Source organism: Heteronotia binoei, chromosome 5, assembly GCF_032191835.1.
Source record: "Heteronotia binoei isolate CCM8104 ecotype False Entrance Well chromosome 5, APGP_CSIRO_Hbin_v1, whole genome shotgun sequence".
NCBI lineage: Eukaryota > Metazoa > Chordata > Lepidosauria > Squamata > Gekkonidae > Heteronotia > Heteronotia binoei.
Window position 1 is genome coordinate 15,657,606 of NC_083227.1, and position 14,166 is coordinate 15,671,771.

At 47.5% G+C, this 14,166-nt stretch overlaps 1 protein-coding gene across 1 annotated transcript in view; it reads left to right on the forward strand.

The window, feature by feature from the left end:
* LOC132571745 (zinc finger protein 420-like) overlaps positions 1 to 14,166 on the forward strand; it is a 53,577-nt gene that overhangs the window by 34,494 nt on the left and 4,917 nt on the right. The window contains exon 6 of the mRNA XM_060238539.1: positions 9,366 to 9,377. Within this exon, the coding sequence (XP_060094522.1) occupies positions 9,366 to 9,377 (12 nt within the window). The remainder of the gene's footprint in view (positions 1 to 9,365; positions 9,378 to 14,166) is intronic.

The following is a 14,166-nucleotide window of genomic DNA, read 5'->3' on the forward strand; positions in this document are numbered from 1 at the left end:
AAATACGAAAATTTTGTCCAGTCACATTTATCTGCAGATATTTAATTGGATCAGGGGCTACTGTGCATTCTGTACTCTTTGTAATATCTTCTTGTTCTTGCATTAAGAATTTCGTTATCATTTTTGTCTTCTTCCTGAAGATTTTCTATCCTGAAAAGGATCCAAATTCTTCAGTATGTTTCACTACATGCTGTAATGATTTTTGCGGATCCAAGACTGTTAGAACCACATTATCTGTATAACTTTTCATTTTAAATTCTATCATCATCCACTTTTATTCCTTTGATTCTTGTATCTTGTCTGATCTTTGTAGCTAAAATCGCTATTGCTAAAATAAATATAGAAGTGATAGCCCTGGTGTATCCTTTTCTCAATCAAAATGGTTTCTCTTAGTTTTCTATTTATTAAAATCTTTTTGGCTTGAATATAACTTTGCATACACTTCCAGAATTCCAAGCCACAGTTTGTATTTTGAGCTACATTTAGTGGGAAAGGCCATGTTATGAAACATTGCTTTCTCTTTTTTTATATTCACAAATTCAATTGCATCTATTATAAATCATATATTATCTTTCATGTGCCTCTTTAGTATAAAACTTGTTTGATCAGTGTGTGTTAAATTTGGTATGCATTTTCTTAATCTTTCTGTCATTCCTGTGGCAAAGATGTTATTCTCTATATTAAATAGAGAAATCAGTCTTTATGACTGTCCATCACTGCCTTCTTGCCTATATTGATGTTATATATGCTGTCACCACATCGGAGGTATTGTCTTTCCTTCTCTTTTTTCATTCATAACTTTTTGTAGTGGTATCATTAAAACTTCTTCAAAAGATTTATAATACATTGTTGTTAGCCATACTGAAGCCTCCAGAGGTGGAAAGGCACATGGTCCTCTGGGGGTGGGGCTTCCCCGGTCGGCCAGCTGACTGGGGGTGGGAAAGAGCCTGGGAAAGTGGAAGAACCCCAGCTGGGACCTGGGGATTGGCAAGCCTATAAGCTACTGAAGAAAAGTTCTTTCACATACATCATGACACGGAAAACAATTCCACACCATCCTCTGGATGACAGCCCTTCAAGTACTTGGTGATCATATCACCTCTCAGCCGCCTCCTCTCCAGGCTAAACATCCCCAGCTCCTTCAACCTTTCCTCATAGGACTTGATCTCCAGACCCCTCACCATCTTCGTCACCCTCCTCTGGACCTGTTCCAGCTTGTCTATATCCTTAAAATGTGGTGCCCAAAACTGAACACAATACTCCAGGTGAGGTCTTACCAAAGCAGAGTAAAGCGATACCATCACATCACGTGCTCTGGACACTATACTTCTGTTGATGCAGCCCAAAATTGCATTTGCCTTTTTAGCCACCGCATCACACTGTTGACTCATGTTCAGCGTATGGTCCCCTAAGACCCCTAGATCCTTTTTGCACATACTACTGCTAAGACAAGTCTCCCCCATCCTATAACCACGCATTGGATTTTTCCTACCTAAATGCAGAGCTTTCCATTTATCCCTGTTAAAATTCATTTTGCTGATTTTAACCCAGTTTTCCAGCCTGTCAAGGTCATCCTGAATCAGATCAACTAGTGCTCTGATAAGCTTTTATTTCGCTGAAGTGAGGATATGGCTGCCGGCGAGGGTAGTATTGGCAGCTTAGGTGGTTCTTCTGAACTTTGCATGTCTTCTTTTTATCTCCTGAGATGGAGATGATAACATTCCTGAGCAGAGGCTGTTACAGAGGACTCAGAGGAGACCAGGGCTTTTTTTCTGGAAAAGGAAGTGCTGGAACTCTCAAGAGGGAAATGAGGGAGAAACACATGGGATTCTTTGAAACAATATTATTTTTATGGGCTACAATACAATACTATTATTATTATTATTTTAAAAAGGTAGTCCCCTGTGCAAGCACCAGTCGTTTCCGACTCTGGGGTGTTGTTGCTTTCACAACGTTTTCACAGTAGACTTTTTACGGGGTGGTTTGCCATTGCCTTCCCCAGTCATCTACACTTTTTCCCAAGCAAGCTGGGAACTCATTTTACCGACCTCAGAAGGATGGAAGGCTGAGACAACCTCGAGCTGGCTACCTGAACCAGCTTCCGCTGGGATCGAACTCAGGTCATGAGCAGAGGGCTCCGACTGCAGTACTCCAGCTTTACCACTCTGAGCCATGGGGCTTTTTTAATATTAATAATATTAGTAATATTAATATTATTTTTACAATATTAGAAATATTTACTACAATGTTATTTTTATGGGCTTGCCTCTACTTTAAAGAGCTTCCCTTGGTGACAGCAATGTCCTCCGTGCTGTCTGGCTGCTTCCCTATTTACCTGCAGCCACTACCTGGCAACCCCTCATTTGTATCTTATTTTTAAAAATTTATTTTAATATTTTTATGTTATCGCATGAGTTCATGCTCCCCAGTGCTCCTCATGAACTTTTAGACTTTTTTTTTTAGAGTCTTGTCTCCACTAAGAGGTTCTGGAACTCTGTTCCAGGGCATTCCTGCAGAAAATAAGCCCTGGATGAGACATGCGTGGACACGGAAAGATGGTCAGGTGGGCAAACCTTATTTGCCTTAGTAGGCGTACAACCTGGTGTGTGAGTGGTTGTGTTTCCCTGTACTGGGTGTGCACTATCACTGGACACTAGGTTTTTCAAAGACATGACCCTCTCAACATGATCATGGCTCCACACACTGCAAGACTGCTGAGGTGCAGTGTCATGGATTCTGTTAGCACATACATCTGAGTTTATCTTTCTCTCTCCTCATGAAATTTTTCTACCCACAAGGCTTTTTTTGTAGCAGCAGGGACTCCTTTGCATATTAGGCCACACACCCCTGACGTAGCCAATCCTCCTAGAGCTTACAGGGCTTTTCTTACAAGACCTACTGTAAGCTCCAGGAGGACTGGCTACATCAGGGGTGTGTGGCCTAATATGCAAAAGAGTTCCTGCAACAAAAAAGCCTGGATGATGCCCTTTTCTTCTCCCTTTTGTTATCGCAGGTGTCAGCGTCATCCCAGGCAAGGGAAGAGGAATCACCAGTATGCCGCAAGAGAGACCCAAACAGTGAGTATTAATGTAGAAGCAATGAGCGTGGGATGGCCAATATCAGCACAGCAGTCTTCAGAAATTCAATGGCAGTCATTGTTCCAACACACATTTTCTTTGTCTCCCCCAGGTATTCCGTCAGGAGCGGCTTGGCTGGCCTGTTTCCCGCTTCTCAGCTGGCTCTGGCGAAGAAGAAGCAGGGGTCCGCTATCCAGAGGTTTAAATAAAGGGCATGGTTTCTCAAGAGGTTATAACATACATTTCCCTTTTTTTCCTAATGGCAAACTATAATGGATGTTGTAGCGTCGCTGTGTAGTAACTGGTCAAGCAGGGAGCGCAGGGCGCCAGCTTACTTGAAGGATTATGTGTCTTGAACTAAGGGGGGAGGAGTGTTGTGTCTTGCAATGCAGTCCAGAAGTTACTGCGCAGCGACGCTACAGAGGTGACCAGAGGAAGTCCACTGGTCGCTCGATGTAGCACGTGAAACTACCCCGCCAATCAAGAGCTGTGGCGGGAAGTTTAACTGGCCAGGATTGGACCTGGCCAGACTGAAGGTTGTTCCGGGGGTTTGTATATATAGCGGGACCCGGCCTGCATTTCTCTCTCTTGTGATGTACCCACTAATAAAGTATGTTGCCTTCAACACGTCTCGTCTCCCAGTACATTACAGATATTATAACCTCTTGAGAAACCATGCCCTCTGTTTAAACTAACAGAGCCAGAACGTTACCTAGATTTATGGCACTTCGCACTTACGACGGCAGTCTGGTTTTTATCACCCTCCGGTGTTGTTTCAGCCCTGCTTTGTCCTAACGCTAACAAACACAGATCCCTATTTCTGATTCTTTTAATCTGCTAAAAACATTCCCATGATTCTAGGCACCAGCTCGCTGCCCACTTATATTAAGAATTGCTGCTTGCCATTCCCATTTGTCTGATGACGTCTGCTTAAGAGCATACGAATGCTTACATTCGGAATAAAACTTAGTTGGTCTTAAAGGTGAAACTTGTCTACTGCTTTGTTCTAAGAGTTAAAGAGCGTGAGCTAGAGAGCCGCTGTCCTAGAGAGGCACGGGGTGGCGGAGGCATTTCCTCCCTCGCCCATTGCGAGGAAGGGTCTTTGAATCTCGTAGGCTTCTGCTTGAACCGTGTGGAGGGAATCCGCTGAGCTTGAAGACTTTGCAGGGGGAAATACAGGTTTGGGGCTTGCAATGCTAGAGAGAAAGGAGGAGGGATGCAGCAGCAGGGGGTGTGATGGAACCGTCCTGTTCCTCTCAATCCGAACCCCTAGACTGAGCAGGTGGTGGCAGCGAGCCCAAGTGGCCGAAGGAGAAATAGCTCCCTCCAGGAGTTGGTGACTCAATAGGGAGTTGACGGGACCGGGTCTGAAGGCAGAATCGGGCTGGTTCCGTCACAGGGGGTGAAAGAAAGCAACCCCCCCCTCCCATTTCTAACTTGCCTCCCTTTGGTTCCCCTCCCCCCCCCAACCCTACTGCCCCATGGAGAGCTGCTTATCCCCTTTGTGCAGAGCTGCGTGGTTCCTGCAGAGTACTTGAGGGCAGGATCTGAATCCAGCACCGTTGGAGGAAGCGGCTTCCAGAGGGGCTGAGAGTGAGATTTGGGGCGGCGGAGGAGGAGAGGATCGAAGGGGGGGGGAGATTTTGAGGGGCTGAAGAAAAGGCCAAGGGAGCTGGGAAGAGGGGGTTGGGGTGCAGGGACTGTGTCACTTGGGCCCCCAAAGACCCCCACGAAGCAGATTTATGGGAGGGGGGATTTTGGGAGGCGATCTTCCTCCTCAGCATCATGGTTGTGCCCTTTCTGCCTTGGGGAAATGGAAGCAGGAGGGTCAGCTCTCCTCCCTACCCATGATTTGCTCCGAGTTTGATGGGGTTTTTTTGGGGGGGGGTCCATTTTTCCTGATTCCATCCAGCCCCCTGCAGCACTTGGCCTGAATTTTCCGCTGGCTTCTCTGCAATCCTGCCCAAAGCTGCTTTGGGGTGTGGTTGAATTTTGGAATTGAGGTGGGATGGCTGGCATTTCGAATTCCCCCAACCCCACCCCCAATGCCAGCAGTTATTCCTTCCCCAGGTATGGGGTGTGTGAGTTAGTGGTGGTGTTTTTTTAAAGCTTTGGTAGTTGACTAGTGTGTCGGTATAACCAGTGTTCCCTTTAAGCTGAATTACTGTCAACTAACTCACAATTTTTTAGCATCCGCCTTTTTTTTTTGTCTCAGCCCGTAGGGCTCAGGGCGGAGTACAACATATGATAAAACAATAAAATACAATAAAACATTCTATAAACAGACAATTCAACAGCACTCAAAAGGGGAGGGACGGTAGCTCAGTGGTAGAGCATCTGCTTGGTAAGCAGAAGGTCCCAGGTTCAATCCCTGGCATCTCTAAAAAAGGGTCCAGGCAAATAGGTGTGAAAAACCTCAGCTTGAGACCCTGGAGAGCCACTGCCAGTCTGAGTAGACAATACTGACTGATGGACCAAGGGTCTGATTCAGTATAAAACAGCTTCATATGTTCAAATTACCATGTCGTCACATATTGTCCAGCCTAGCCATCTCACATCATGGCAGTTTTTATTCAGTGCCCACAACTTTAATGCCAGTAGCTCACAAAGTTTTCCTCACAAGACTCCACAGCTTAGAGGGAACGTTGGATAAAACCACACATGTGTCCGGCTATACCAGGGGAGGCCAAACTTGCTTAATGTAAGAGCCACACAGAACAAACATTGGATGTTTGAGAGCCGCAAGACAGGCATGTCAGATATTTGACATGAAGGAAGCAAGGAAGGAAGGCAAATAGATGGGGGAGGAAGGGGGAGGTGGAAAGAAAGTGGCTTCAACCGCTGACTGACTTGGAGAAGTGATTTAAAGAGAGAAATGCCTTCTCTGAGCCAACCGATGGGGTGGTGGGGGCTTCGAGAGCCATTCAACATGTGTGAAAGAGCCACACATGTAGCTCCCGAGCCACAGTTTGGCCACCCTTGGGCTACACCATACATTAGTATAGAATTTATTCTTTTTAAAACACTAGAACAGTCCACTGTTGGAGGAGGGGGCCCGCAGGTAGTTTGGGGCAGGCAGGCAGAATGCAGAGAAATCTGTTCCCTGGGGCAGAGACCTAAGCTGAGGGAGCGGACTCATTGGTGATCTTTTCTCCTGTTTTTTTCCACACCTGGATTGAAGGCAGCTTTCCTGGAGACTGCAGCTGGAGGAACACAATTTGGGAGCCTTCGCTCTGCTAAAATCTCCTGGCTATGGAAAAGCCTCATGGCCAGCGCAGGCAGAGAGTTCAAAATCTTTTCCCCTGCAGGGCTAGTTTTCTGAGTGCAGGGAGAATGAGCCAGCGTCTCTCACCTGCCATCTCAAATCAGGCACTCCATCCCATCAGGTCTCCCCCACTGAATTCCCAGCCCATGTTTCCTCTAAGCTGCAGAGTCTTGTGAGCAAAAATTTTAATTTGTGAGCTCCTGACATTAAAAGTTGTGAGCTCCTGGCATTAAAAGTTGTGAGCTACTGGCATTAAAGTTGTGAGCTACTGGCATTAAAGTTGTGAACTACTGGCATTAAAGTTGTGAACTCCTGGCATTAAAGTTGTGAGTTCTTGGCATTAAAGTTGTGAGCTCCTGGCATTAAAAGTTGTGAGCTCCTGGCATTAAAGTTGTGAGCTCCTGGCATTAAAGTTGTGAGTTCTTGGCATTAAAGTTGTGAGCTACTGGCATTAAAAGTTGTGAGCTCCTGGCATTAAAGTTGTGAGCTACTGGCATTAAAGTTGTGAGTTCTTGGCATTAAAGTTGTGAGCTCCTGGCATTAAAGTTGTGAGCTCCTGGCATTAAAAGTTGTGAGCTACTGCACTCTGGGGTCATCCTTCCTGAGCTAAGACAAAAATATGTGAGCTGGAGGCTAAAAATCTGTGAGCTCGCTCACGCGAACTCAGCTTAGAGGGAACACTGCCCCCAGCATGTTTTCCTAAGGGTGGGGGAGAAGGCGGGAGAGTCTTTGCATCCCTCAGAGGAAAAGAGGGAGGGGTGTGGCTTCAGGTGGGGAGAGAAACTCCCCTCACAGGAACAGGATAGAAGAGTTTGGAAGGAAGCATTTCCAGGGAAGGAGGGGATGGATGAATAAGGGAGGGGGGGGGGACCAACTCTCCCCTATTGAATTTGCAGTCAAAGGGAGAGACCTCAGGCCAAATCCTCCAATGGATCAAATTGAGTGTCTTGAATTGTGCCCTGAATACAGAAAATATGCGTGGGGCAAAAAAGGGATTTCCCGCCCTCTTTCTTTTTCTGCCTCCCAGGCAGGAGCAGAAGAAGACTCTGGATGCCCCTTCTCTGTGTGCTGAAGGGAAAAGAGCCACCATGCAGCCAGCTCAGGTATGGGCGGGGGGTTGGGGGGACAGTGTCATTGTGGACAGTGGTCCCCAACAGTTTTGGCACCAGGGACCGGTTTTGTGAAAGACAATTTTTCCAGGGACCAGGGTGGGGGGGGCGCGATGGTTTCGGGATGATACAATTGTGCACTTTATTAGTTTGGTGTAGTGGTTACGTTAGTGTAGTGGTTATTATTATTATTATTATTATTATTCATAGAATCCTAGAGTTGGAAGGGACCTCCAGGGCCATCTAGTCCAACCCCCTGCACAATGCAGGAAACTCACAAATGCCTCCCCCTAAATTCACAGGATCTTCATTGCTGTCAGATGGCCATCTAGCCTCTGTTTATTATTATTATTACATTGTAATATATAACGAAATAATTATACAACTCATGGCCCGATTGCTAACAGGCTACGGACTCGTCCCGCTCCACGGCCCGGGGGTTGGGGACCTCTGACTGGGGAGACATGCGGCAGACAGTAGGGATGCTTTCTTCTCGGTTGTAATGCTCAGAGGATCGGGCTCCTTCCCACTGATTCTAGTGTTCCCCACTGGGAAGGCAGGAAAACAGTCACCCTCCCTGTCTTGTAGGCTTCCTGCAGAGAAGCAGGGAAATTATTATTTGCTTATATATTATATTGTACAGGTTAGCCCTTTCCTGCAAACAGGGCTCAGGGCGGCTGACTTCAGAGGGAATGCGGTAATAACACGATGAAAACAACGCTGAAATAATTAGCATCCACAATCAACACTGCGCTAACCAAGATAAGAATAAAATTTTCAGAGCCCTCTCAGAGAGCCAGTTTGGTGTAGTGGCTAAGTGTGCAGACTCTTATCTGGGAGAACTGGGTATGATTCCCCACTCCTCCACTTGCAGCTGCTGGAATGGCCTTGGGTCTGCCATCGCTCTCGCAGGAGTTGTCCTTGAAAGGGCAGCTGCTGTGAGAGCTCTCTCAGCTCCACCCACCTCACAGGGTGCCTGTTGTGGGGGGAGAAGATATAGGAGATTGTGACTGCTGTGAGACTCTGAGATTCAGAATATAGGGTGGGATAGAAATGCAATATCTTCTTCTTCTCTTGCCCCCTGGGTAGATGAGATGTAGGGAGGAGAAAAATGGGGAGAGGGCAGTATGTTAGAAAGCCAGACAGTTGTTGTCCTCAACCCAATGCCAAGCGCAGGGGTGGGGAACCTCCGTCCCAAGGGCCGTATATGGCCCTTGAGGTCACTTGGTGTGACCTTTGGGGATTGCTGGACCGAACCGTGCCATGTGGCAGCCTCCCTGGGGCCTGGCTGGCCAGCCAGAATTGCTGCAGGGCCTGGAAAAGTTACTGTCACAGTTCAGTTTGCATGATTATCCCAGATGGTGTGGCCTAATATGCTAATATTAAGGGATGTGATTAGTGTGCTACTGAATACCTGCTGGACTTTTTCAATAAAAAAAGTCCTGGAACTATGCATTTGCCTAGGGCGGCAAGCTGGGTGTATGTGTGCGCGTGTGTCAGATTAGGCTCTCCCCACATGACTTCAAATAGAAAAGCAATGATTTGCATTAATTTTGCTGGCCTGACTCATTCTCCCTCGGCAGAGCATTGTTTTTTAAGTTGATAATTTTTTATGGCCCGCAAATGATGTTATAAATATCCATATGGCCCTTGGCAGAAAAAAGGTTCCCCACCCCTGGCCTAGCAGAACAGCTCTGCCTTGCAGACCCTACAGTATGGTAGCAAATCCTGTATGTTTATGTTTAATTTGATTTATACCCCGCCCTCCCTGCCAAGGCGGGCTGTAGAGTGTGGATGTCTTCAGGCAGGGAGTTCCACCAAGTGGAGGCCAGGGCCACGGAGCTCTTCCTGCCACCTCTTCATACTCTTCCACTATGAATTCACTCTTTGTTCTTGGCCTCCCCCCACCTCTAGACCAGTTTTCCAGAGATGTGCAGAAACGCTTCCTTCTCCTTCTTGCAGGCTGGGGTGTCCTTCGAGGAGGTGGCCGTGCATTTTACCCCGGGGGAGTGGACCCTGATGCGCCCAGCCCAGAGAGCTCTGTACAAGGAAGTCATGCTGGAGAATTACGAGAACGTGGCCTCCCTGGGTGAGGATCCTTTTCTCCTTCTTGAAGTGAGGAATAACAATAAAGAAGCCAATATGTTGTCCAGGCTTTCACGGCCAGAGTTCATTAGTTGTTGTAGATTTTCCAGGCAGTATGGCCGTGGTCTTGGCATTGTAGAACCTGACGTTTCTCCAGCAGCTTTGACTGGCATCCTCAGAGGTGTAGTGCAGACGGCTAGAGTTCTCTCTGTGTCAAAGTGAGAAGAAGATGGCAAGCAGGTAATTCCTCTCACTTTGACACAGAGGGAACTCTAGCCGTCTGCGTTATACCTGTAAGGATGCCAGTCATAGCTGCTAGCAAAAAGGTTCTACTATGCCAAGACCACAGCCATGCAGCCCAGAATATCTACAACAACTAATAAAGAAACCCTTAAGGAGGAAGGACTTGGTCAGGATGGGGCACCTCCGCTGTAAGGAGAAAAGGGATGCTGTGAAGGATCGACTCTGTGGCATGATTTGCCACTGTGGTCTCTGCCGTCCCCAAATTTCCAGGAGTTTCCCAATTGGAACCTGGCGTCTCTACCCTGCCTCCATCTCCCACCCATGGCCGGAGGGAATCTAGAAACCCTAAAGGAGACAGACTTGCTTTTCAGTTGGCAGCTATGGGTCTATTTCAGGGGGTGGCCAAAGTTGCTTAATGTAAGAGCTACATAGAATAAACATCAGACATTTGAGAGCTGAAAGACATGAACGTAGGAAGGAAGGAAGGAAGGAAAATAGATGGGGGAAGAGAGGTGAAAAGAATGTGACTTTAAATGTATTCTCCAAGCCACTGGCTGGGTTGGGTTGGATAAATGATTGAAAGAGAAAAATGCCTTTTCCAAGCTGGCCGATGGTCAGTGGGGGCTTCAAGAGCCACACAATATGTGTGAAAGAGCCACATGTGGCTCCTAAGCCACAGTTTGGCCACCCGTAGTCTATTTTCTTCTTCTTTCTTTATCTCTCACTCTTTCTCTCACTGTGGCCAAAAGTCCCCATAGTATTTCTCCCTGTTGCTCTGGTGCTGCTCCTGGTTTCTGCTGGGGAGCCTCCCAGTTTGGTGTAGTGGTTAAGTGCGTGGACTCTTAAGAACATAAGAACAGAAGAGAAGCCATGTTGGATCAGGCCACTGGCCCATCCAGCCCAACACTCTGTGTCACATAGGAACATAAAGAAGCCATGTTGGATCAGGCCAATGGCCCATCCAGTCCAACAGTCTGTGTCACTGAAGAACATAAGAGAAGCCGTGTTGTATCAGGCCAATGGCCCATCCGGTCCAACACTCTGTGTCACATAAGAACATAAGAGAAGCCATGTTGGATCAGGCCAATGGCCCATCCAGTCCAACACTCTGTGTCACATAAGAACATAAGAGAGCCGTGTTGGATCAGGCCAATGGCCCATCCAGTCCAACACTCTGTCACATAAGAACATAAGAGAAGCCATGTTGGATCAGGCCAATGGCCCATCCAGTCCAACACTCTGTGTCACATAAGAACAAAAGAGAAGCCCTGTTGGATCAGGCCAATGGCCCATCCAGTCCAGCACTCTGTTTCACATAAGAACAGAAGAGAAGCCACGTTGGATCAGACCAATGGCCCATCCAGCCCAACACTCTGTATCACATAAGAACAGAAGGGAAGCCATGTTGGATCAGGCCAATGGCCCATCCAGTCCAACACTCTGTCACATAAGAACATAAGAGAAGCCCTGTTGGATCAGGCCAATGGCCCATCCGGTTCAACACTCTGTTTCACATAAGAACAGAAGAGAAGCCATGTTGGATCAGGCCAATGGCCCATCCAGTCCAACACTCTGTTTCACATAAGAACAGAAGAGAAGCCACGTTGGATCAGGCCAATGGCCCATGCAGTCTAACACTCTGTGTCACATAAGAACATAAGAGAAGCCATGTTGGATCAGGCCAATGGCCCATCCAGTCCAACAGTCTGTGTCACACAGTGACCAAAAAAATCAGGTGCCATTAGGAGGTCCACCAGTGGGGCCTGGACACTAAAAGCCTTCCCACTGTGCCCTCCCCAAGCACCAAGAATACAGAGCATCACTGGCCCAGACAGAGAGTTCCAACAATACGCTGTGGCTAATAGCCACTGATGGACTTCTGCTATATGTGTTTATCCAATCCTCTCTTGAAGCTGTCTATGTTTGCAGCCACCACCACCGCCTGTGGCAGTGAATTCCACGTGTTAATCACCCTTTGGGTGAAGAATGACTTCTTTTTATCAGTTCTAACCTGACCGCTCAGCAACTTCATTGAATGTCCATGAGTTCTCATATTGTGAGAAAGGGAGAAAAGGACTTCTTTCTCTACTTTCTCTACCTACCTCACAGGGTGTCTGTTGTTGGGGGGGGGGGGGGGGTAAAGGAGATTGTGACCACTCTGAGATTCATAGTATAGGGCAGGATATAAATCCAGTATCTTCTTCTTCTAAGAAGAGAGCCAGTTTGGTGTAGTGGTTAAGTGTGCGGACTCTTATCTGGGAGAACCGGGTTTGATTCCCCACTCCTCCACTTGCACCTGCTAGCATGGCCTTGGGTCAGCCATAGCTCTGGCAGAGTTTGTCCTTGAAAGGGCAGCTGCTGTGAGAGCCCTCTCCAGCCCCACCCACTTCACAGGATGTCTGTTGTGGGGGAGGAAGGGAAAGGAGATTGTGAGCCGCTCTGAGACTCTTCGGAGCAGAGAGCGGGATATAAATCCAGTATCTTAAAGACAAACAAAATGTGTGGCAGGTGAGGAGCTTTTGCGAGTCCCTGTGAGCAGACGAAATGAACGACTCGCAAAAACCTCATACTCTGCTACAAATTTCATTAGTCGTTGGTGCTACCGGAGCCTGGCTCTTTTCTGCTGGCTTGGAATTGTCTGATTTTGTGAGTTTTTTCCACCAATAAACAGGACGGCAGATCGCCAAACCTGAGCTCATAACCTGGCTGGAAGAAGAAGAAGAGCTGTTTCTTCTGGGCTCCGATGAAGAGGAGGGATCGACAGGTAGGGGCTGAAGACTTTTGTATTGGGACTGTGTGTTGCCTGCATTTCCTTCCAAGGGCTGGTTCTCAGTAATGTGACTGAAGCTCAATATCTTTACTTTGGTCACTTTAGCATCTTGAGAGAGTTCAGACTTCGTTTGGTCTATAACCCACTTATTTGCCTTCTTTATGGTCCACTGAATCTGTCAAATTCTCCTCCCACACCAAATTTCAATGAATCTAATTCTTCTTGTCAGCTTTCTTTGTTGCCCAACTTCACCCCTCCTACATAGCAATGGGGAGTGCTTTGGCATGACTTAACCTTATTGCGGTCACCAGCAACACAGCTTTACACTTAAGCAGGGGTGGAATTCTAGCAGGAGCTCCTTTGTCTATTAGGCCACACACCCCTGCTGTAGCCAACCCTCCAGGAGCCTACAAAAAAGAGCCTTGTAAGCTCTTGGAGGATTGGCTACCTCAGAGGTGCGTGGCCTAACAGGCAAAGGAGCTCCTGCTAGAATTCCACCTCTTCTCTCGAGGATCTTTTTCTAGCTCCTTCATGGCTGTCCTGAGCAGTTGGTTGCCTATGGGGCCAGCTGTGGAGGGGGGCCAGTCAGCTCTGTTGCCCTCCCAGCATCGACACTGCCACCACCCCTAGCCTGGTTGCCCACCAGGACATCTGAGCATTGGAAAACTCAAAAAAGGGGGGAAAATGTCCTCATCCTTCTTTCCCTAGATCGAAACCTTTAAAAATGCCCTTCTTCTATCTCCCTTTGAAAGTTCTTGCCCTCCGTGCCCTATTGTTATCCGTCCAGAGGAACTCTTTGGCCACTCTGTGAGACAGAAGGCTGGACTAGGTGGACTACTGGTCTGATCCAGCAGAGCTCTTCTTATGTTCTAATGAAGGCCTTGGCCTCTGTGCCCTGTTGTTGGCCCTCCAGAGGAACTGGTTGGACACTGTGAGAAAGGATGCTGGACAAGATGGACCACTGGTTTGATCTAGGAGGGCTCTTCTTATGTTCTTAAGAAGGCCTTGGCCTCTCTGCCCTGTTGCTGGCCCTCCAAAGGAACTGGTTGGCCTCTGTGTGAGACAGGATGCTGGACTAGATGGACCACTGGTCTGATCCAGCAGAGCTCTTCGTATGTTCTAATGAAGGCCTCGGCCTCCGTGCCCTGTTGTTGGCCTTCCAAAGGAACTGGTTGGCCTCTGTGTGAGACAGAATGCTGGACTAGAGGGACCACTGGTTTGTTCTAGGAGGGCTCTTCTTATGTTCTAATGAAGGCTTCGGCCTCTCTGCCTTGTTGTTGGCCCTCCAAAGGAACTGGTTGGCCACTGTGTGAGACACGAGGCTAGACTAGATGGACCACTGGTCTGATCCAGCAGGGCTCTTCTCGTGATCTTATGTTCACTACTGATGGTCACATATAGCTTTCAGCGAAAACCAGTACAGTCCTTCATTGGTAACCTTTGCTGGATCATGAAACACATCTCTAAATCGTAGGTATTGGGAGGCAAGCCTTTTCTTGCCTCTTAACTTTAAACTAACCCAGAACAAAGCCTTCTGTAACACGGACACAGAATCTGGAACCAGAGCCTGTAACAAACTCTGTCCCCACATTTAGTTGGACAATACAATGACAGAAT